At 41.3% G+C, this 25,846-nt stretch overlaps 1 protein-coding gene across 1 annotated transcript in view; it reads right to left on the bottom strand.

The window, feature by feature from the left end:
* Window positions 1-1,946: 1,946 nt before the first annotated feature.
* XKR4 (XK related 4) overlaps window positions 1,947-25,846 on the bottom strand; it is a 183,651-nt gene continuing 159,751 nt past the window's right edge. Inside the window, exon 3 of the mRNA XM_054394615.1 lies at window positions 1,947-2,893. Coding sequence (XP_054250590.1) covers window positions 1,947-2,893 — 947 coding nt within the window. The remainder of the gene's footprint in view (window positions 2,894-25,846) is intronic.

Genomic DNA, 25,846 nt, shown 5'->3' with positions numbered 1-25,846 from the left:
TATGGAATCATCACTTGGTGTCTTTACAGGCCACTGACATCTGAAGCAGGATCCATGGTTTCTAGAGCAATTCTAAAAGTACCCGTGTAGGCTTTCACATGGCATTACACTGCAAAACAAAGCCATGGGGTGTGAAAAACAGGTTCCTAGCGACCTGCACAAAAGCCAGCTGATAAAATTCATGGACCAATTCTCAAAATCTAAGCTAGAAAGAGAATGAAATGTATTAAAAGATTTGAGGTTTATAAAAAGTAACCTTTTCATCCCATTTTTTTGTTTGTGTTTTTTTTTTTTTTTACTTTACAAAAATATTGAAATAATTTGTGAGTGTTTTTTTTTTTCCACTCTGCACCAGCTTTAAAAAAAATACTATCAAATTTTGACTTGCACCTTGAATGCATCTGAAAGCACCATCAGGGGATACTTTTAACATAAAGGAGGATACCATTGACTAGATTTAGGGAGGTATTTTGAACCCAAAAGCTTGCAGCAAAAGCGCTCTGTTACAGGGGATTCGACGCAATTTGGAGACATTATCTGGACACAAGTCTTGGACAGGCAGAAGAGAGTCTTCCACACAGCTTGCTTAGATTATACTTCAGTGAGGATACTTACTAAGAGGTGGCTGAAAGCCTTTGAAAGACATCACTTTCCCCTCGGCTGGGAAAAATCACAGCTGTCTCTACACCTTGAGGACTCGCTTGGTCTTCCCTGCTTCTTGTTCTGGCAGGGCTCGTGCCACTCTTGTTAGCTGTCCCTCAGGCAACATCCACCTTGCAGTTCTACAATGTTTGGCACTAGAAGGGTATGGCATGGCACAGTCTCTTGTCACCCCTGCATACATTCACACACTGAATTGTGAGTTCTCGGCCCTGAAACAGAGATGTTTCAGTGTGTTCATCTCCTGGTAGTTTCTTCTGAAGTATCTGAATGGGGTCCTCCAAAAAAAAAAAAAGAGTTTAGAATATGAAAACTATACTTCCCTGTTCTTTTACATATATATTGAATTATTTTTTCTTTTATTTTCTTTTTTTTGTTTTGTTTTGGTTTTTTTTTTGCAAATTGAACACTGAATCATGATTATCATTTAATTTACATCACTACGTGCTAGAGCTCCTTAACTTCTCCTGAAAACCAGAAGTGAGCTGCATAGGATTTCTGTTGAAAGTAAAGAACTTAAAACTGCATTTGAAAAGATTTTAAAATCCCAGAAGGAAAAAAAAACAAAACAAAACCCACAACCAAACAAAAAAACAACAAACAAAACCAAAACCCAAACAGTTCTGGCAGCATTAATGTTTATCACCTAATTAATCAGAATTTAGTTTCTTTTCCATTGACAGCCTTACAAACATGATAATGTATTGTTTTAATTAAGAACTATTTTTGCAAACCTATTCTAGTCTGACTGGTTGATTTATGGGAGTATTGAAGATGACAATGCTCCTTTTTTGACCTCAGAAAACAGTTTTCATAACAGCAACAGTTTTGTTATTTTTGAAGAAGTGGGGGGGGGCTGTTTGTTTGGGTTGGGTTTTTTTGCCATTGATTATGGAAATATCAATCATTCATTTCTAAAATAAAATGCACTACTGGCTAAAGTGGAAAGCTCTGCTCAGAGCCTCCCTATAGCTCTGATTTTAGGTACTGTGCACTCAGAGTTTCATAGCAGCAAGGAGTCGTGGGTGAGTTTCCCCAGCTGAAGAAACTGTGGGGGTCAGGGTTTGGGGGGTTTGGAGGCTTTGAGGGGATGCTGCTGTATCAGTGTCCTGCAGACAGACTGCACACAGTGGATCAAATGATAATCATGATGATAGCCAGACTAAGAACACTACAGCTTGCTGCTCTACTGGTAGTACACAGTTTAGTTGTTCCTACAGCCCCTGGTCAACACTTAACGTGGACTGTAAGCTTGGAGCCTCTTCAAGCTGCGGTTTCTGTTTTGTTTACAAGGTGGTTTCGTACTCCAAGCGCTCCTGGATCAGGGCATCGTCTTTATACTGTAGCCGTGGAGGAGCAGGGGAACATTCAAACGCTAAGATGGCCTTCCTCAGGCTCCTGTCCAGCACGTGCCTCTCCCAAGCTGGGTACCTGTTCCTGAACAGATCGATTTTAATGACAGACTCCTCAATCCTTGGCGGGCGGGAGGAAGGCGTGGATGGCGCCGTGGGTCTCACCTGGAACACCGGCACGCACCCATCCCTCTCTGCGAATTTCTGCTCCCGCTCGCTCGTCACACTCCGGTTGTTGGAGATGGACCTCAGAGTGTTTGTGGCCACCTCGGGGGGCAGGGTGAAGGCAGCTGCAGGGTCCTCACAAGCACAGCTTGGCGACTGCCCGAACCTTGGTCCGTTGGGGTGGAAGAAGGCATAGTACATCAGCATAAAAACAATGCCTGTTAAAAAGCTGCTGAACACTACACACAGTGCTGGTATGGCAAACGCGTCGGAGATCGGGGGGGCCTTGTACAGGTACCAGAGAGCACTCAAGGCAGTGTTCTCTAGAAGGATCACAAAATAATAAATGAAAAGCCTGCAGCGTGTCCTGCCTTCCTTCACGTTGAACCAGCTGAAGATATAGATTATCCCAACCACCATGTCGAAAACGATCTCCTCCCATTTGGTGATGCAAAACTCCGTCTCGCAGTGGACGATCCAGAAGGTCATGATGCACCAGTGCAGCACGATGAAGATCCCAAAGTACAGCTGAAAAACCGAGGCAAACAGAGCAAAAGTAATGACCCTGGCTGCAATGGTGAAGAAATGCCAACAGAACTGGATGATAACAGCCATGTAACTGATGGGCTTCTTGTCATCGCGGGAGTCACGGAGAGCCTTCTGGTAGGAAGCCAAAGCCCAAGCCAGGGACACGAGAGATGCAGCAGCAGTTAGACCTAGGAGTAAACAGGAGATGCAGTTAATGCATAATTAGCACATCAGCACTTGGTTGACACTAGCGAGATGCCTGCTGCTTTAAGTGTGTCCTCCACCACTGCCAAAACTAAATCTCTTCTTTCTCCTTTAGCTCAGGCAGCGTCGAGAAATGGACTTGCTGAGACCTCATTGCCCTGACAACACTGGATACACACAGACAAGAGTGGCTATCAAACCGTGCTCTGAAATGCTTCTCCTCTAGTGATTTTATGTCTGAAACAAATGAATTCATTCCCAGCTTGAACAAGTAGGGAATAGGTGTCTGTCAGCTGTCTGATGGAACAGGACCCCCTGTGGGGTTTTGTTTTAAAGGAAGAATAGGAATGTTCTGATTTTGTAAGTCATCCAAGAAACCTAATATAGAGCAGCCAAGAATTAGAGTTCCAGCATCACATACATCTAAAATAAATCAATAGCAATGTGGGCATGAATCTACATTTTAAATTAAATTAATAAAACTCTTTGTGACATCAAATTTTAAACTAAACTGCCTTGCTTTGGATGAAAGAATGTTGCCCATTTCGATCTTTCCACCACTTTTAAACAGAATTCCAGTAAGTCAGAAATGTCAAAACTTTATCTTCTTTCAGCTGGATACCAAATTGATTTTTGACATGCTGGAATTTTCTACTGAATTGAAATTTTGAGTATAGATGCTCCTAAAGGAGGAAGGTAGGAGTTAATGTTCACACAGCCATAGCATTAGGTGGTATCTTCCATATACCAGAGAATTGCTTATTTAGCAAGGCCCTGAACTATAACATTTCTGGGGAACCAGCCAAATTCCAAATATATTTCACTTAACATTTTATTCTCATGAGGTTCTCAAATATTATTTTTGTGAAAATAACTCCTGTTCAGTTGAAAATACAAAAGCCTGTACATTAAATTAAAAAAAAATCCCTTTCTATGCTTGCTTTGAATCTGTATTACTGTTTTTTTTTCCTTGATTCAGTTTGATTGTTGTTGGTAGTTAAACAAAAAAGTTGCTTTGCAGCTGAGTCTAACTTTTAAATTCATTTATTTCCATAAACTATGAGAAAAATACCTTGCATTCCCATTTAAAGAGTTATATAGTTCAGCATAATTATTAAAATGCTTAACACATACACAGTTTTCTGCTAGAAAGGAGCAATAATTTTTCTTTACTAGAAGATAAATTTTCATTTACTTATGACTTGTATCAAGCTGCTTTGGATGGAAATAGGGATCCAATTAAAATGGAAAAGCCCAGCTTCCAGGTGTATTTATTATTGAAATAGAATTCCAATAAATATGTTGTATACAGGAGGAAAAAAAAAGTTATCAAACATTTTACACTTCAAATTGGTTTATTACCAGAGCAAATGGTTATATACAGCTAATGGATGAATTCAGAAGTCTCAGCATCCCAGACTTAGAATTCACAGAAAGATAATAATGCTTCAGCGTGCTCTATTTCTATGCTGCTCCTTACCTTTGAATTTGTTATTGAAGTAAATCAAACTAAAATGAAGAAAACATTCCTTTTGTCTGCCATAGAGAGCTGCTTAATCATTCCACCACCCTTTTGATTCTGGAAGCACAGACAGTATTTTTCTTCTCTGTTCCAATAGCTTCCTTTAGAATTTCACCATCAAGAACATGCCACTTAAATATTAAATAAATGATATGCACATTTTGCTAATATGGAGTGGTAAATCTTAAGCCCAAATACTTCTTGCTATTCACTGTTGAAAAAGAAAGTTTATTTTAAAACAGAAATTATTGAGGCTGGATTAGACCTCTGAGATCATCCAGTCCAGCCCATGAGCTAACACCATCACATCAACCAGACTGTGCCACTAAGTGCCACATCCAATCTTTCCTTAAACACCTCCAGGGATGGTGACTCCACCACCTCCCTGGGCAGCCCATTCCAGTGTCTAAATTATGGGGGGAAAAAAAAACCCTGATTCTGAAGGAAAATAATCTATTGCAGCAATCCTGTCTGGCTTAGCACACTAGGGGTTTGCTCAGCAAGTAGCACAGAGGATTCGCTGCTTTCAGGAGGGATTGTGTTTGCCACTGCTCCTCCTTCAGTCATTGGCAGGGTGCTAATTATGTTTTGATGTTTTCAGTTCCCCTGAATCCATGAATTTAAAAGCCCCTTTGTAATAATAATAATAATAATAATAATAATAATAATAATAATAATAATAATAATAATAATAATAACAACAACAACAAAACCGCTACAACAACAATAATAATAATAAAAACAACTACAACTATAACAACTACTACAACAATAACAATAATAATGATAATAATAATAATAATGATGATGATGATCATAATAATAACAATTTAAAAAAATAATCAGCAGAACAAACTTAAGACTCTAGGGAGGATTTTTAATAAAACTTCATCATGCTTCTTCCCATGCAGATGCCCAGATGCCAAAACACCAATGTTAGTTCTGGGGTCCTCCTTCATGGAGAGCATCAACTCTGAGCAATGGGGACAGGAAGGAGAGGTGGTGTAAATTGTTATTTTCATTTCTGGCAGAGGTGTTTGCTTTTCACACTGGGCTGCCTTTCAGTGACCACTCTCTCTGGGGACACCACCAACAGCTAAAGACACAACGTCACTATTTCCTGTGGGAATGTTTGAAGTATTGAAAAGATACAGTTAATTTCCCTTATGGAATGAAAGGTTTGGAAAGGCAGGTGGATAGGATAGAGGATAAGAGAATCTTTCAATACAAATGAGCCACTCTGAATGAGAGCTCAAAAATAGTAATCTCAGCAAAGGAAAGAAGAGTGTGAGAGAGAAAGCCATGCATTTGCTTTGCAAATCCAGCTTCAGTGACCTCACATGCTCCCTCAGAGGTTTGTAGAGATATCATCAGTTTTGCATTAGGAGGTGTAAAATCATTCAGTAATGCACACAGAATGGTCCAAATCAAATGTTAAAATTCATAGGAATTTCCAGTGTTCTAATGCCAATTAATTCATAGGCATTGTCTGGGACAGAAAGAAGCAAGTACAATAGCAAGGTAATTTTGTTATTTAAATAGTCATTAATAGGGAAACATCCTTGGCTTTTACAGAACAATCTCAGAGTTACTGGCATGCAGGGCAGAAAAGAAGACAGGGGAATGTACAAAAAGAAGAGCTGCCAGTTAAAGTATCATGGATCTTACCCTTGTGCTATTGGCAATGCTGTTAGGGCTACAGAATTAAGATAAGGCTAAATGCTTCAAGGGCACCATTCAATTTTCTTTATTGATGAGACCAGGCACTAAAGAATTATTAGAAGTGTAATTAATAATGAGAACAACGATGTAAAAGTGATGCAAATAGCAGTTTGCCAATAAATGTCACTGTGTAAATCATTCACTGGGAATACTTGGAGATAAAGTGAATTATTGCATCAGGAGAATTCATTTATTAGAACATTTGCTGACTATGTGCTCATATAAGCCTCTTTATCCCTATTTCTAAAGAAGAACTACTTTCTTTTTTTCTTTTTTCAGTATCAACCCAAAACTTTAAAAGCCCTATCATGGCACCAGAAAAAAAAGGATGTCAGATAGACCTTATGGCAAACAAATAACGTATAACCATGCAGGTGGTTTAACAGCCACAGGAGGGGAGGCTTGTTTGCCATCCAGAAACAAAGAGAGGAGACTGGACTGTGACCTGTGGAGCCACTCTTCATGAAGAACAAGAACCAGCCTGCACATTGACAGTCTGAGAATCATAGAACTGCTGAGATTGCAAGAGACTTTGAGATCATCAAGTCCAACCACTCATCTAGGGCTCACAGTCTCAGAATCACAGAATCAACCAGGCTGGAAAAGACCCCAGAGAACACCAAGTCCAACCTATTACTAATCCCTAACACCTCCTGACAACTAAACCATGGCTCCAAGTGCCACATCCAAGCTTTTTTTGAGCACCTCCAGGGACGGTGACTCCACCACCTCCCTGGGCAGCACATTCCAAGGGCCAATGACATTGTCTGTGAAGAACTTTCTCCTCACCTCCAGCCTAAACTTCCCCTGGCACAGCTTGAGACTGTGTCCTCTTGTTCTGCCACTGGTTGCCTGGGAGAAGAGACCAACCCCCACTTGTCTACAACCTCCTTTCTGGTAGTGGTAGAGAGCAATAAGGTCTCCCCTTAGCCTCCTCTTCTTCAGGCTAAACAAGCCCAACTTAGCTCCTGCTGAGTTACTACCATTAAACCACCTTCTACATCCACTTCTAAAGATACTTGAACTGAAGTCACACTGCCAGAATATGCTAGCTGAGGCCAGTTACTAGCTGAGTGAGCATCCTGGGAGATCCCTTCTCCTCCCTCACAAGTACCTTCTCCAAATATTTTTTAGGTGCTTGTTCTATTAAAGACACATTATCTTTATAAGGTACAACTCAGGAGTCCTTATTAGCCACTAATCAAGTCCAGTCCTTCACAGGCAGTGACAGCCATCAGGTACTCATGTAGCCAGGCAGTCTGTATCCTGCCAAGCTTGGCAAGACAGCAGGAGACCATTTTGCTTGTTAGGAGGCTAAACTTAGGCTTCTGTACTTTCACAGTGAGACTCCTCGCCTGTTAGGTAATTTGGTATCTTTATATTCCAGTGAAGTATGTGCAGCACAAACATACCCACTGACTCCAGGCTCATTTCCATGATTCCTACTTTTCTTTGGAGCAAAAAGTGCTTTTGAGGTCTTGAGGTTGCTGCAAGTAGCTCAGAGCAATCAAGGGATTATCTGGAGGCTGCAGCAAGCCCAAGCAGATCAAAACCCCGGCCATTGCCTCTGAGGAGAAAGAGAACGTAGTGCTAAGCTAAAGAGAGGGCACCATCTATGGGAGAAGGCTCCACCTGCACTGCTCACTGCACACAGGGACACCTTCCATGGAGTCAACAGCAGAGAGAATCAGAGAATGGTTTGAGTTGGAAGAGACCTTTAAAGGTCATCTAGTCCAATCCCCTGCAGTCAGCAGGGACATCTGCAACTACAGCAGGTTGCTCAGAACCCCAAACAAGATGCAGTAGCTCTTGTATTTTGAAAACATATTTTTTTTTCATCAGGAATATGCAAATAATTACTACTAATTGAGTTTTCTGACTTGTTTTCCAGCAGCATCCCACCAGCTTGAAATGACTACGCTGGCTGCAATACGTTGAAATATATCAGAAGTAGTAGTTGGTGGATCCAAACTCTCTCCTCTAAATATTTTTTTTGTTTTGTTTTCAAGAGATACTATCATAAAATACACATCACAGATTCACACTGGCTCTAGAAATGTCTGTTGAGGATATGGAAGAGGAAGGGGTAACTCTATTCTGAATACAGCAGAGTTTATTTATTTATTTTTAGATGTTGCACTAAGCAGTGACTGACAAAGAGAAGATTAGAAGCCATGACATGTTTTGGCATGAAAAATATTCCACGTACCTCGTATCAAGCCTTGTTACAAATCAATAGCACAGGACCAGGTCACTGGCAATGAAACACTGACTTCATGCAGAAAGAGAGCACAGAGCCATGACTCCCCTTAAATTTCCTTAAGCCATAAGTTTCGGATTGGCTTTCAGTGCTTCATAGGCTCACACTGGCTTTCTGAAAGGGGATGAATTTCAGCCTCATTAACCAAGTGATATTTTTCCCACTTGCACATTAAAGTCATCCTGAAGTTAGTGCCTTATTTGCCACAATTTGTCCAAGAGATATTTTATATCTATCTACCTATAGAGCATGTTTCTGTGTTTGCCTTTTAAGCTTCTCTAAGCTTTGCAGCTCTGAAGAGATCTGAGGGTAATGCCTGATACAGTGCCCAGGGACACAAGGCAATTAGTATCACTCTGGAAAGGAAATCAATTCAGCATTTGTGCAATCCCTCTTAGCAGAGGGAGAAGTGAGGCTGTTAGCTTTGTCTGCTACATGGTGCTATTTCAGTTTCCTCTGGATCAAGCTGAAATATTAGGGTTCTCACTCTTTGGTGTGTTTCTTTGGCTTTGGAAAACTTCAAATACGTTTCCACAATAATTTATTGCACAGACTTATTTCCCTGTTAGTGGGAGAGTGATCACTCACCTCTTCTCTTCCCTCCCAAAAGAAAATCCATATTTTCACCTGCTGTGCACATAATGTAAATTGAAGCAAAGTCTAAGCTCACCATCTGAAAAACATTCAGCATATTCTGGAAAGCAGAAGATTAATTCTGCTTCAACCTCATCCATGAAAGTGCTCAGCTTTGGATGACTTTAGATTTCAGGTTTATATCTTTGGTTTCAATATTAGTTCTAAAGCCATTCATTATCAGTAAGGAAGCTCTACAACTGCATCTTTCCCTGTCTTTGATATATCTGGAACATGTCCACATGGTGAACATAGGTAACTATCTTGGATCTGTCTCTGCTTTGTATTTAGATTGATATACTGCGTGCAAGCAGATAAACTGGCACAGTTTGAAGACTCCAAGAAAAATAATGACTCAACATTTCCTCTGAAAAGCTTTTTCAATATTTATATGTGGTTTGTGCCAAAATTTTGCACCTCATTGCAAGATTTAATTAATCTAATTTAAATTCTTAGTGCTTGTCTAGAGGATTGAAAAAGCTTCCCTGGCTCCTGCCACCAAACATTTTTTTTTCATGCACAAGTACCTATGCAGATGATCAAATTACTTCTGCAACCTTTTCCCAATACTTTGGGCTGATCAGTCCCTTAAATTCTTATCTCCAAGTGGTTGATTGATATCCCCTAGGACCACTTTTTCCCCTACACTGTTCCTGAAAAGTGAGGTTTATTGAGGAGCAGGAACGTGAGCCAGTTTATGCTTCCTCAGACACTCAAAGCTTCCTTCTCCTCTTGCAAAATAAGTGCCATAGGTGAGAGCTTCAGCACCTCATTCATTTTGCTTTTCCTTCCAGTGTTTCTGTCCCTTAAAGTCTCCAGCCTCACCTGACTCCCAAGTGTTCCTCAGGACATCTCTCTTTAGCACTGCATCTGCAAGGTTTTCAAGCAACTATTTCTCATAGCTACAGACAGGTTCCACCTCTCTGTTGTTCTCAGACTTTCTCCCCTAGGTCACTTCTCCTTTTAAAAGCCAATTCTTTCTAAATCCTGTGGTGGTTGGGTTTCCAAAAAGATCCTCCTACAGCAATGAATTCCACAGGAAACTAATATTCCTGTTAATTGTAAAGGAAGTGTTGGTTCTGCCTTATATTTTAATATGAGATGTCACACTGAGGACAAAAGTCATCTTGTGGGAATAACTACCAAGTGAGCAAAAGTATTCACTGCTTCCTTCTTCCAAAGCAACCCTCATTACCTAGGACATTTCAATTCACTTCCTTCCATTCTGATTAATTCTCCTCCTTGCTGAATTATGTCATCAGAACAACCCCTGCGCTATGCCTCACCTCATTTTCATTACCTCTCTTTCTCACAATGAGCTGAGAAAAAAAACCTGACTACAATAGTCAAATAACCAAGGTGAAGTTCTAGAGAACACAGGAATATAATTGTTTGCTGTCACATGGTATTTCTCTCTGCATGAAAATAATTTGTGCTATTCACAGAGTATCCAGATATTCCCAATTTAACAGGAAAATGGATCAAGTAATAGCTGTAACCTCTACACATCCTATTTGCAGTACAACCACATGAAGAGTTCACAAACTGCCTATCTCGGAAGCCTACAGGAAATGTGAGTGATGTTCATGCAAAGGATGTGTCTGCCAATATTCAGTTAGTAAAACACATTATTTCTGTCCCCAGTATAAGATTCCCTCTCCTTTATCTGTGCTGAAAAGGTGACAAAATTTCCCCCCTACAGCTCCATTGTATTCCATTATTCAAGCTGAGCAAGGTATTAGCTCCCCGAAGGTGCCTGTTCCTGTGAATGGGATATTTTAACAATGCTTTGCAGATCTAACACCTTTTCTTAAAATATTTCAGTATTCTCTTTAGTCATTACATTATTCTTAAAATAGCTCATGAAGCATGTCAGTATGATATCCATTTTCCTGCTGGATGAAGCATGGCAAGAGGAGCTGAATGGTTTGCCTGAAATACCAGCGGGCAAAGCCTGCCGAAGAGAAGGAACCCTGGAGTTTGAAAGCAGAGTCTGTTACCCTAGCCACAAGGTACAAGCCATCAGTAGCACCTCAGTACCACTTCACAGCAGCCTCCTTGGCCAAGCTTTCAAACAACAGATGAGCTGTCTGCCTTCGTGCTGTGCTTATCAGGGGACTGGAGCACCATTGTCCAGGAGCCAGCACTGCAGTCCCTGCCTGCACTGCCAGCGAGAGCTTATCAGCGTAGGGTTGGGTCTGCGGAAAGTTGTTTGCTCTGTGATCAGGTTACCAAAAAGACAAACAACTTGTTTGTTTGGGAAGCCTGTTGAGTTCCATCCAATCTAGCAAGAGCAACTGGGCTTTGAAAAGGAGTCAAAGCAACAAGGAGAAAACGTTTTCAAATTATCCTTCAACAGTTCTGGGCAGTGACAGGGATTTCATCCTTACCAGCACATGGCTAGAATAAACACACTTCAGAATGACCATAATTAGTTTTTTTTTCCAGAGCTATATAAATGAAACCATCTTATCAAGTTGCCAGCTTTCTACATCCTAGATCAAGAAGTGTCTAATCTACCTTCTTGCAGCTGCAGGTGAAGATCTGTGCCTGTGCCTGTGCTCACCCAAGGCAGCACCTAACCACTGCCTTACTTCCAGGCGTGCTGCCAACACCTGCCACAAGTATTGGCACATCTTTGGGTGAAGACAAGAGAAAGAAGTTTTCCCAACTTCAGATGCTGTTCACAAGATCATCACAGCAGTGACAGATCTGTTCAAGACTTCATGTTTGTGCAAACAATCATCTAATGGGATTTATGCAAATCCACTGGCAGAACCTCTTAGATGAGTAAATTCTTCTTAGATTACTTTTACAGAAGTGTAAAATTTCAGCAGTTTTCCTCATCTAATGAAGAGTGGGTATCTGTGAGCACAGATTCCAGGACTTTGTTCACTAAATCCTCACAGGCCTTTTGAAAATGCCTTCTCTGATGTGCTTAGTACAATTATTCCATCAAACACTTTGACTTGCATTTATTATTTCTGGCCAATGGCACGTTCCAGCACAGTCACATCTGGTGCTCCTGTACTTGTTGCTGCAGTGTGTATATTCTGCTGTTTAAATAGCAGCTGAATAGCAGCAGTAGCTAAGCAAGGACATTGCCTTAAATCCATATTTTCTGAAATAATCAGGATGAATGGAGGCAAAGATTTGCCACTTAAAATAATTCTTTTATCTGTTTAGAGCAGGAACGGAGCAGCAATTTTATTGTCAGATTTGTAAGCAGGATGCCAGCAAATTTCCCTGAGTCCCCAGAAGCTGGTGTACAGTAGGTATCACCAACCTGAACAGAATAATTACTGCATGGGAATAATGTCCTCAGAGTAGAAGCCTACAACGTGAGCACTTAAGCTCACATAATGAATGCCAGGCTATCACACAATTATTCCTCTGCACAGGGTATAATTACAGAAACTGGAGAATATTCTGGGCTTGCAGTTTCCCTATTGTTGGACTGTTTGGTAAACTTGATTGGCAGCTTCTCTGCTAATTATTTTTTTTCTCCCCCAGCAGGGAATCAAGTCGTGCAGTCACTTTGAGTGACAGTGAAAGAAAACTGATTAATAAGAGAGCTCCCCACACTGCATTTTAAAAAATATGCAAACACCACCCAGGAAAAGGAATTGAAGTAGCCAATTTGTATAATAAATGACTTTAGAAGGCATGCAGGATAAAAGAACTGAGGAAAAAAAATATGGGATGCCAATCCAGGTGGGCTGCCTACAGCAGGCATCCCCAGGATGCCTTTGCACCCTGAAAGGCAAACACTGCACACTAAAATGGCTGAAATGACAATTAATTAAGGAAATTGTTAATATAATTAGTTTGCTGATTTGGGTTGATTTTTTTTTTGGGGGGGGGGGGGTGTTTTGGATATGAAATTTGTACCTTTGAAGACAAATGCATAATTAATCACACATCTATCACAGGAAATGTAGGTCCTCAGCCCTCAAAGCAGCTGGAGTGACAGATTTTGCCAATACATGAGGCTGGTATAAATTAAAGCAGCTTGAAGGTGGCTGTCATTGGCCTTTGCTGCTAACAGTTTTAAAGGACTATTGATTCAGCTGATGAGCTCTGGAGGAGTGTGGCCACACTGCCTTTCCCAGGGCCATGCTCTTTGCACAGGAGGGAACAGCTACTCGCCTTCTAGAGCCATCAAGGGATAGCTGTACACTGGAAAGCTCTCCTGCAGTCCCTGTCTGTGAGTTAAGGGCTGCTGGGGGGTGGGAATTATTGCCTGTGTTTGTGAAACAGGTCACATCCTGCCAAGCAGTGCAAGCCTCTTCCCTCAATTACACAGCATCAAAGCCCCAGAAAACCACCTAGGCTAAATGGTTGAGAAAGAAGGTGGTGAAAGAGGGTGGGAGGAAAGAAAGAGGAGCAAAGGTTTAATGGTTGTGACTAGAAAACCCCTGTGATCCTTTCCAAGAGGAAACATAAGGCTCCCCAGAACTGCTTTCAGTACAGGCACATAGTCACAAGTGAAGGAAGGAACACAAAGAGCTGTTTGTTAACAAACCTCACTTTTGTGTGCTGCTGACTGCACTAGCCAGGGTTTCATCTTAGGGGTAACACTTTGTGCTGCTGCTTGCAGAACAGTGACCCCATTGCACAACGAGGTACAAAGGCAACACACAGCCAGCAGGACTGCAGTCATGCTAATTCCATCATAAGAAAGATTTTATTTGAAATTTGTGAAAAGTTCTGGCTTCACTTTCAAAAGGAACTTGAACTTGGCTCTCTGGCAGTATTTAGGTGTTTAAGCCCCCTGAAGTCAGTGGGAATAAGACATTAAAGCCCTTCAGATGAAATCCTATAGGCTAAGATCTCCAGATTTAAAAATAGCATTGACATGAAGTTTTGCTGTGAGATCTCTACTCCAGCTCAAAACCCCACATTATGTTGAACCCTCAGGGCCAGTTCCCATTCACTTACAGCTTTGGAAATGTAACCTGAGGGCGCATTGACCTGGTCCCTTGCTGAGGACATATTCACTGCCTGCCTGGGAAAATTACACTTTCTCCAAGACTGGAACTATGTTTTCAATGGCAGTTTTCTTCTGCAAACTTTTTAATTTTCAGCCTTTCCCTGCTGTTTCCAGGGGCAGACAAAGAGGCTTTATCTAGCTAAGAAACTTGTATATGTTTTTCTGCTTTTGGTCAGTCATGCACCCATTAACTTGCTTTTTTTTTTCTCTCTGTGCTAAAGCTCCTCCTTAAACAACAATAGAAATCAATAAAACATCCAAGACGAGGTAAAAGCACCATTAGAACAACCTCCCAGGAGGGAAAACACATCATCTTTCAGAGGTCAATATATTTATAGAGCAAAAGTTCTTTGACAAATTGCTAATCCTTTGCAGCAGCCCATAGCTGTCACTAAACCCTGCAAAGTGAGCATGGAAGGGTGGAAGGACCCTTTCCAACTACTGAAGACATGAGCAGCCACACAAAAATTGACCTTTTCTTTGCCATGAAGTGCACAAGAGCTGCATGCTAACCAGCCACAAGTGTAGGTAGGTGGAACTACCTTCCATGAAATCCAGCCCAATTCATAGAGGCACTCATTCACCAGGTACTCAAAGCAGGAAGCAGGCAACATTCTGGCATAGCCTCCCAGGGTCATTTTGCCCAAAACACAGCACCATCCCCCATTGGACCAGATATGTTACTGGCAGTCATAGAGCACAGAAAAAGAAAAGGAAGCAGACATGGCCAACTTTTCTTCTCTGAATTACCTGAATACAGAGGAACAGCAGAAGCATCAACACGAACTGCTTCACAAACATACATCGGGCTCAAACATCAAACACCCAACCCAGAAAACACTCAAAAACCCTACCCTTGATTCTGACAGAGAGGAAATTCCTATTGTCCCCTTGCTGTTTGTGATTATCATCTCCAACCCAAAGGAACAATATCCCAGAATTCATTTTTTTGCAAAGAATTTGTGTTTTGCTCAGGATAAAAAAAAAAAAAACCCTAACAACCACTCAACACAGTTCAGAAACCTTCAAGGTTAATTACCAAATGCTACGTGACACCATGTCAACTTCTCTGTGGTAAATTTAGGCTTTTGATCAGTATTTATTTGTAAGTCAGTGTTCCTAGAAACGCATCTAAAGGCTATTCTTAGAGATTGTGCCACAGTGCTGCAGAAACTGGTCACACATGGAGGCAAACAGTTGTGAAAGGTTAACCCTCCTCAGCCATGATGTGCTCTGACATCCTGTGGATGCCAACTGGCTGCAGACAGCACCAGAGAGGAAGAGCTGTGGGGATGTCAGGAAAGGAGGCAGCTGCATATTTGGATGAAAATTTACAGCTTGCAATGCTGGGATGGGAAATCTGCAGGGTATTGTAGGAAGGTCGATGATGTGGATGTTAAGACTGGGAACAGGCTCACAACTGACTGACTCCTGAGTGAGTTTTATGCCTGAGATGATGAATATTTATTCCAAGTAATCAATTATTTATATCAGTATGTATACAGTGTAATATACAGTATCAGTTAAAAAACACCAGGCATCTAGCACAGTCAGCCTAGACAAGCAGGCAAAAATTCTCCAAAAGACTTTCAAGGTCTAATTTATTGCAGACTTAAAATAAACATGTCTCACCCTCATCTGTCCTGAGACAATCTCCTAAGCAAATATGAGCTGAGAGTCAGTAAATCCAGTTTGTGACGTACTCCTCTTCCAGCTAACAGAGCCTACACTATCAAACAACCCTCTGAGTTAAAGCCTTCTCAGTATCTATGGTGGAACCTTGTGAAGTATGATTATGTCTCTATTTGTAGTTTGTTAATTAAAAATGGAGACTTACACAGACTCCTTTAAGAAATGTTGGTTAGTTGATCAGTTTCTTTGGGCACTGATGAACCATCAGCTCATCCCATTCTCTCCATGTGGCCAGGTTAGGTGTCTTTAGAAATCAAAGGCAGCCTGACTCAAGTTTCTATGCTTGGTGGAAGACATCTGGGTAAAACTTAATGGACAAGGATATACAGACAGCTGGACCTTAACTTCTGTGAAACTACAACTGTCCAAACCAACAGAATGGCCTCTGGGAAAAGTTGCAAGGTGAATCCATTTTCCCATGCCTCTGGTCCTTTCTTTTCTACAAGGCTCTCTTTTCTCTTGACAAGAAGAAATCACCCCAGAGTCAAGAATTCTTTACAGAAAGCATCAAGCCTTTTCCCTTAAGCCCATCAATAAATCTTGGAATGCATGCAGTGCCCTGATATTTCCCTCCCTGGAAGTGTTCAAAGCCAAGCTGGATGGGGCTTGGAGCAGCCTGGTGTGGTGGAAGGTGTCCCTGCCCATGGCAGGGGGATTGGTGCTAGATGATCTTTAAGGTCTTCTCCAACCCAAACCGTTCTATGACTCCGTGGTCACAAAAGTACAGCTCAGAGGGGCAAACCATCTGTCCATGGCATGTTAACTCTGCAGAACCAGGCTTCTCCATAGAAATGTAATAGGAACAGTATCTGAACATGAAAGACACTGGTAAAAAAAACAAAGGAAGCCAAGGAAAAGCCATCCACTCATGTTCACATCTACAGCTTCTTCTCCCTTGGAGAGTGTTGGTGTAAACAGCCTGAAAATAAAACAAGTCTTGTCTAAAAGAAGCCTTGAAAGAAAATGTTGCCCTTAAGCGTTACTAAAAGAGAAAGTCAAGTCAAAAGGAAGATGTTCTGCCTTGTGCAGGCCAAAACAGAAGAGCAAGCTAATTGCATTCAGGCAGATTTAGGCTTACCAATGAAGCTAATCCATCTCTAGTGCCTTCTTTTCAGACCAGCCAGTATGGTGTGTGGTTCTGTATTGCAGAAAATGTCTGCAGAACCATTTCCTTGTGTAGTGCTGTTCCCCCACCCTTTGCCTAATCCTTCTGGCAGTCTCTGCTGGCTCACTGGGCTTTACATGAGAGTGACTGGCTTAATGATGGTTGAGGGAGCATCCTCAAAGATAATGGTCCTGACAGGACCTCTTAAGCTTTCATATGGCTGATGAAATCTCTGCAGGAGTCCATAGCATCCCTCAGGCAGGAGAATTAGGGTGATGGAGACTTAGTTCTTGCTGTTGAGTGGTGATAAGCATTGATGAGTCCTGCAGGAGTGGATGCTTGCTTATTTGGTTGCTATAAGTATTGGAAACTGTGTAATACTGAGGTGTCTGAATCACCAGCCACAGGCACCCTTTTGTGCTAATTTCTCAATTTGTTAGAGTCTTTTTTAAGTACCTGATTACCTCCAAAGAACAGTGGTGGTGACTCATTATTTTTAATAGCAAAGCAAAAGAAAAGCCTCTCTTGTGCATAAATACCAAAGAAGAAAGGTTAAGAAGGTAGGAGCTGCCACAGGGAAAGGTGCATGGAGCCTTGCAGCTGACAATGGCCCAGATCAGTCACACCAACAGGACAGCCAGGCTCTCCTCTTTCCCCAGAAGTGGATTCATGTTTTAGCTACCTTCAATTCTCTTTCTCTTCCATGCCTGCTCCCACATTCTCTTCAGACTTGGGTAACATTTACCACCCAGAACATAGCCAGGAGCCCCACTCTTTAGGTACACCCTCTATGAAAAGCCACATTGGACCCTACCATCTGCTAACTTCCCTTCTTAGTCATCAGCTCTTGTACCAAGTGCAAGCCACTAGGCACTCCTCACCGCACTCACAAGTTCCTAGCTGATACATGTGATTTTAGTTTTCAGTTGTCAGAGGAGGCTGTAAACATGCCCCATGTGTGTCCAATGTCTTTAGTGTAATAACACATCTAACTTTTGGCCTCCAGAAAAGAGAAGAGGAGCTGCCAGTAGGACAAAGAAGAGACTGCAGAGCTGAATCAGGCACTGTAAGATTGACTCATCCCTGGTGGAGGGTGGACAAAAGCCAACGCTAGGGTTTTTTCTGCTGCACAGTGGGTTGTTCCAGTCAGAAAGCTGAGGGAGAAAATGATACAACTTCTCAGTAAACCCCCTTAGGATGAGAACAAAACAAAATTTCTGCATGTATAATACGTGTTCTTCACCATGAGGGTGGTGAAATGCTGGAACAGGTTGCTTGGGGAGGCTGCGGCTCTGAGAAACTTGACCTGGTTAAAGGTGTCCCTGCTTACTGAAGGGGGTTGGAGCAGCTGACCTTTGGAAGTCACTTCCAACCCAATCATTCTATGATTCCATTTACTAATCTTCATTTCTCTACACTATAATCAGCAGTGAAATAGTTAACAGACGGGTGTCAGCTCAACAACTGCTACTAACACCAGACAGCACATTGATCTTTCACTGTGCTCAGCATCATTTGTTTAGGCTTTCCACAAACACAAGCACCCTGAACTTTCTTGATCTGGAGTTTTCTTAATTCATAACTACAGGGATTAGGAACTTTCTCAGCCTCAAACATGAGCAAGTCACCTTCCAATTCATCTGAAGTAAGCTTCTGGTAGAAGCAGCAGGAAGATTTGAGATTTTTCTTTATTCTTAGTTTCTCTTTACCATGAGGCTGGTGGAACATTGCAACAGGTTGCTCAGGGAGGCAGTTGAAGCTCCATCCCAGGAGATACTCAAGGTCAGGCTGGACAGGGCTCTGAGCAACCTGATCCAGTGCTCACAGCAGGGGGGTTGGAGTAGATGGCCTTTGGAGGTCCCTTCCAACCCAAACCATTCTGTGATTCTATGTTCTAGGGAATGAAACTGTTCCTATTTTTTTTTTTTTCTGGAAATGATTGCCAGCTTGTGTCTTTCTTGCATCTAATCCAGGGGTCATAAACATATCTTTCAGTCAGCTGATATCAAAACCACATGTAGGATTCATAGTTTTCTTATAAAGAATTATTAAATGTGGTTAAGAGTTATTATATATATATATAAAAGAGTTATTAAAAGAATTTAGATTCTTAGCACATAAAAGGTTCTACCCCATGGTCTAGGTATTTTCATGTCATTTAATTTCACAGACAATCCTGTCATGTTTCCTCCCTTCCCAACAATAAGTGCTCTGACAAATGTGAAATTAAATAAAATCCTAGGCACTACACCAAGCTCCCTCTATAAATACCTTATGCTCAAGATGAACTTTCCAAAGTTTGCAAGATAACTAAAAAAGGCCTTAATGGATCTTGTAGGAGACAGTCTAGGGCTCAGAAGTTCATCATGAAGAGTATTTGGCTCAGTGCACCTACTCATGTCAATGGAGCTGCAGTGCTTCAGCAATCCCAGCTGTAACAGTGAGAAATGGGTTGCACCAAATTAATCAGTTTAGAAGTGACAACAGCTGTTGTTCTGGCATGTTACTTGAAAGGGAGAAGATGGGAAGGTCTTGTTGCCTGAATTATATTGGTATCCATTTTGCTGTGTGTGGGTAAGAAGGTGAGAGACTGAACTCTGTGCAATGACAGCAAGAGGTTGCACTGAAGTGGCCACTTACAAGTGAAAGAAATTGCATTTGGTTCTAGGTAGGCAGAGCAGAAGGAGGCCCATATACACACAGCCCTGTGATACAAATCATGTCATCCTTGTTGGCTAATATCCTTATGATCCCTTGCTATCTCTGCCAGCTTTTCTCCATTTATCACCTTTCAGTCTGGATTGATTCATACATCCCTCCTACAGAACACCACACAGCTGGCAGTACATCACATCTCCTCACAGCCCATATTAAACAGACAGGAGAGCAATTACCCACAGCTACTCATTAGGTCCTGCCAGAGGACAAAACCAGAGCAATGTAAGGACCATATTACCCACCCTGGTAGGACCTGCAACATCTCTTTCATAATAATAGCTCACAGCTTCTCACACATCTAGAGGAATTAGAGTCTATAACTTGTTCCTTCCATTGCCAGGAAGGGGTGAATGGGTTCATGCAACTTATTTTCCACATTCAGAGCCCAATCAGACAAGCTGATGAAAACCAAAAGCCAAAATTACCCTGGCAACTCCTCTTGAAAGACCTCCATTAAAAAGTGGAAGAAAAGCAATTCAGAAAATAGTCAAGACGTTCACCATCAAATGTCAAGAGGTTTTGTGCAAAGCCTAATAGCTTAATCTGCTTCATTTCAGGAGAACTACTTACTCTCTCCAACAAACTACATGACCTGCCCAGTCTGGCAGGTGAAAGAGATTGTAGAACATGCATTGAGAGGAGTTGAGTCAGTGACTGGTGTCTTTCTGGTACTGTTTTTGGGGCAGTATAGACCTGAGCTATCTAACCTTCAAAACAACTCAGTGAGCAATGACCCAGCTAATGACCATTCCAAGCAGCCTTCCAAGGCAGTTTGTTTGTGACCTCTTTTGTAACTATTCATCTGCAAGTCTGAGAAAAAATAAAAGGCCTTTGTAAACAGTCCCTCTGCATCCTTCTTGTTGCCCCTTCAGGTACTGGAAGGCTGCTATTAGGTCTCCCTGGAGCCTTCTGTTCTCCAGGCTGAACAGCTCCATCTCCCTCAGCCTGAACTGATAGCAGCCTGACCATTTTCATGGCCCTCTTCTGGAGCCATGCCATCAGGTCCATGTCCTCTCTGTGTTGAGTGCTCCAGAGCTGGATGCAGCGCTCCAGCTGAGGTCTGACCAGACCATGGGATACGCAACATAATAAATGATCCAAGTCTTAACCAAAACTAGTTAATACCTGAAGCTGATATATCTCTATCACAAAGGCTTTCAGCCCCTCTGGTCCATATATAAGAATTCTTATATTTTCCAGTCAAACAAGAAATACAAATATTCAGAACACTACTTCTCTTTGCCAGTGTAAGCTGACCCCATAAAGAAATCTTACTTGAAATGATTCATTCACAGCCTGCTTAGAGGTTAGACCTTTCTCTTCCTTGCCTCTGAGAGTTTTATAAGCTATGGAGGGCTGAACTAGGTCAGATCTAGAAGCAATTTAAAGGTACTTTGAAAAAATAAGATACTCTACTGTCTCAGTGCTGAAGTTTTGGTCTCACTTTTACCCAAGTATTTCAATTACACTGAAATATGACTATGTAAGGAGACTTCAAAAAGGCTTTTCCTAACTTATGGAATTCTAGTAGAAAAAATATTTGCAATGTAAGCATGATATTTCTCCATACATATTAAAAGGTTCTGCTACCATTCTGTGGTCATAATATTATTCAGTGTAACTTCAAACAAATGATTTCAGGCTCCCCTAGACAGCCCAGCTATAACTACCATGGATTTGTGGAAGTAGTTGGGGATACAGTGGGCACACAGCATGGTTTTGGCTCATAAATGTGATGAATAAATGATCAGCAACTGTGGCAACTAACCATCTCCCACTTGCCAGTACCAGAAGGCAGCACAACATTGTCTTCTCTCATCCTGCTCACATCCTTGTCCAGTTTCCTGCAGGCCACTGCTACACTGAGGCAAGATGCTGAGTGGCTGATGTAAGCCTCTGAGCCTTCATCCAGCACCAGGAAGCCCCTTTAATGGTAATGCTTTGTATTCAGGTCATGTCAGGTATTGAATTGGTACAAATGGGTACTGCACTTGAGCAAGATGAGCTGGTTTGCCACATGTGTGTGTCTGCACTGAGTAATTGTTTCCTCTGTCCTTTGCCCACTGGGGCTTAGCGATGCCACTGCACAGTTAAAGCCTCTTCCTGTCTCTGGAGAGGTAACAGGAGAAGCTGCCTTGATTTTCTCCGACCCTGGTGATGTAAACACAGTTAGGTAGCACATTACCTATGTGCTGGATGGACGTGAAACAGTTCCAGTGTGCCTGTTGAGAGTGGATCTGATAAACACGTCATGAATTGATTCATTGCTGCCCTGGCAGCTGTTAAGAGGTCTTATACAACCATGTGGAATGCTTGGAATTGCTAAACAAAAGTTACATCACTCAATCTCTCTTGTGCATTTTTTAAAGGAATGTTGGACTCATTTCCAAGAGCTTCTCTGATAGTGCTGATAATACTGTGATGAAGCAGGCTCTTTACAGGCGGACTCAACAGTTTGCAGTCACATAAGGGTCACCACAGATATTGAGAGTTTCTGATGAAAGCCTCAGTGAGGAATTAATTTATGCCAACAAGTTTCTCATCTAAGGCTACATCATTTACATTTGTTTTAGGGTAACAGTCATGTGCACACCTAAATGCATTTTAAATGTTGATCCTTGATACTCTCCACAGCCTGAGAAATTCTTATTTTTTGCTCACTGTGATCAGGCTACAGCTTTAGAAAGGTGACTGCTGGCCTCCTGATGTGAAAAAGTTCTTTCCTGTCTTACACTCTTCTTAAAAATACCACCTTTAAGAGTGAACAAGGAGCTTATTGATACTCCCAGGTATTCAAAAGCCTTTCACAGAAATGATGAGAGCCCCCAAAAGACAGTAGAAGGCTCACACTTAATGTAGGATGGAAAGGAAGTGTGAACAGAAAAAGAGACACTCCAAATCTGAACTTCAAGCTTGTTGAAGATGGATTTTCATTGCTGGTAAAACTGAAGCAGAAGGAGGGAGCAATCTAAGGAATGAAATCCCAGGCTATCTCTAAAGACACCTTTTAAATAAAGCAGTTCCAATTTTGTAGCTTTAGGGATTTCAGTAGGGCTTCAGTAAATCTGGGTCTGGGTTGTACCAGACTATATGGCCCAAAGTGCTCAGGCATCTCTCAAAATACACCTCTTTAATGCTTCCAAAGGTTTCCCTCCCCTTTCTTCATGACTACCTCAGTAACAAAATACTCCACCCCTGGGCCACTTCCAATTCTGCCTGCATTTCACTGGGATTCCAGCTCATGGTATTTGAGTGGAATAAAATTAAAAACTTAGGGCCTTAGAGATCTTATAGGTACTGCAAACACTTCTGATGTTGCTTAGATGTTGTGTTCAGCTTTGCATAGGTTAAACTGGTTGGCCACTGGTTGGTTGCAATAGAGGGAAACAAAACTAATGGTTTTTAGTTAGACTTAAAACTGTGCCACCCTGGATCATCTGGAAGAATTTTTTTTTCAGAAGCAAATGGGACTCTTCATGGAGTAGAGTGAAGGAACTTCACAATGTAACTTAGAGTGTCAAATCTTGGAAAAATTGACATAAGAAGTGGAAAATGTCAGTTGTTTCTGAACATACCCAGAAAGCCCAATCCAGTTTCAAAATCAGAATATGTAATCATGGTTGCTCTACATCCCAAAATAACCATGTGAGCTTGACAAAAGATTTGAGGGAGGACAGAAGCAATTCCAGCTGCATGATGACCAAAAAGTATTAGGTGTTTTTTGTAGGGATTGCTTTTTTTTCTCCTTTTAGAAGCACGATTGAGATCAGCTGTGAGTTGTGTCATTATCTACAATTCTTTTAACAGCAGCACAGAGAAAAGCTGCCAAAGCATTTAAAATTAATTCAATCAAGCTAAAAGGAATATGTCAAAGTGACTTCTTTGCCTGCAAATTACAAAATTATCTGTAGTTAAAATTAGTTTCTAACCATGCTGGAGAGGGAGGAGACAAGCTCCTAAAACTACTGTAAGCTGTGATGAGGCTGTGATGTAGGCTGAGCCCATCAGCAGTTGCTGTTGGTGGAGCTGCTGAGGTGCATGTGTGGTGCACATGTGATAACCACTGCAAGACAAAGGGGAAGATAATAGTAACTGTAAACTATGAATAGCAAGTTATGAGCAGGAAAAAAAAAGAAAGAAAATAATCTAGACACTGAATTATTCTCTTTTTCTCTTCACAAGACAGCACAGCATAGCCTACTTAACTCTTGCATATAGTAGAATGTATATTTTTACTTATTACTGCTAGCTAGGAATGTCAATAGAATTTCCCTTAGCAAATGTGGTTTCAGCCACATCTATCTTCTGGTTGCTGTCCTTCAGCACAGGGACCACTGCAGTCAATTACTGTGTTATCTGACTCAAACACGTGGACAGCTCAGTCAGTGACTTTAATTACTTTCTCATCAAAGCCATGTTGGACAGTCTCTGAAATTTTTTCTTTGCCTCCTAGAACATTGTAAAGGACAAATGATTTTTGCATCCTGTTCATCAGACATGACAGGAAATCTTTTTTTGTTTAGTTGTCTCAAGTCAAGGTCTACAAAAAACCTCTGTCTGTATGTGTGGGTTGGCAGTGGGCTCTATCTCCTGAGATCTGACAGGCACTGTATGCCCTGAACTTCATGGATTACCTTCAGAAGCAATAGGCAAAAATGTACCTCTCCACTCACAGACTCTGTGAACTTGACTGAAATCAATATATTAACAGAACCCTTCTGTTAAATGAGTCCCTTCACAATATAAAACTGTTTACAAGTGCTCTCCACTGGAATGGAGATTTAGAAGATCCCCTGCTTGCATACTAATTAATTGTGCTCTGCTTTAGCCTTGCCAGAACAAGATGGGGAGCACAGTTTTTTTTTTCTTCTTTTTTTTTTCCCCCTCAGATTGGTCCTAACTGTAACTGCCAAGACACCAATCTACATGGTTAATTTCTAGTTTGCTCTAGAAATTCAAAACACCACATCACCAAAACAAAACAAAACAAAAGATCAGACTGTTTGGAGATTCTTTTGAATGTGCAATGAGCTTAATAATACTTAAGCACTTCTTATCACTCCTAAAGTCCATGAACACGTGGATAAGAGATAAACAGGATGCAATTACTGTTCATCTCATCAACAGAGGGATGTTGCATTATTATTGTAGAAAGCAGGGCAGATACCTATAGCAGATGCACCTTATAAAAGACATCCCAGATATATTCAAAACAATTCACCCATGGGGCCAGATGAAAACTTTTTTAATCAAGAAGACTCATTTCCACAGCAAAAGGTGTATTGCAAATGTCACTGATTTCTTTTTGATAGCTACAGCTGCCAGTCCTTGCATCTAAGGGGGGCATTTAAGTCAGTGTTTGAATAAAAATAATCATGGCTTCAGAGAGAATAAAAGTCTATGAAATTATAGTCTAAATGCTGTTGCCTTTAGAACAGACAAAACTGCAGCTGTTCATTTAATGAAGAACAGATTTAGAGACAAGTAATCAGGGTGAGAACTGCTCAGAGATGTGATAGCTCTGATTGCAGAAAGGACAATTACTGCTATGTGGTTTCTAGAATCATTGAATTACTGAGGTTGGAGGGACCTGGGTCACTTAGCCAAAATCCTTCTCAAAGGTAGGATCAAGACTGAACACGGGCTGCTCAAGGTTTCTGAAAATCTCCAAGGAGGTAGAGTTCACAATTTCTCTGGACAACCTGTTTCATCCCTAATTCTCTCTTGTTGATTTCCCCCTCCACACACTTATACACAGCCAGAACATCTCCTGTTTCACTTTATGATCACTGGTTCTCCTATTCCTCTTGTGCAACACAGAGAAGAACCTGCCAAGAGGAGGCAGTGATATTTCCTACACATTTTCCCTAAGCATCTCTCCTACTGGCCACTGTCAGAAACAAATTACTGGTCTAGCAGAACTTTTAGTTCCATCAAGTGCAGTGCCTCATGCTCCTATGACAGAACCTCCACTACTTTTCTATACAGATCACTGAATAGTAATTCCTAACTTCTTTTTTTTTCAACACCACTTCTCATCACTGAGTGACATAAAGAAACGTGCAGCAAAAAAGGGTCTGCTCTACAAACAGAGAGATAGCAAAAGTTGTTTAAAGCATTAAATGCCTTGCCTGTTGGAATTGAGAAACATAATTGAAGGAAAAACTTAGTGAGTTATGGTGCAGGGATCAGGAATAGAAAACAGCATGGAGGAGAAGCATGCAAAAAAAAAAAGTGCAGGTGGCATATGTGCATTTGTTGGTAAATGTGTCAGTATGACTGAACTGGAAAC

Source organism: Indicator indicator, chromosome 31 (assembly GCF_027791375.1).
Source record: "Indicator indicator isolate 239-I01 chromosome 31, UM_Iind_1.1, whole genome shotgun sequence".
Taxonomy (NCBI): domain Eukaryota; kingdom Metazoa; phylum Chordata; class Aves; order Piciformes; family Indicatoridae; genus Indicator; species Indicator indicator.
Note: the sequence above shows the minus strand (reverse complement) of the source record. Positions and strands in the feature narration are given on the sequence as shown.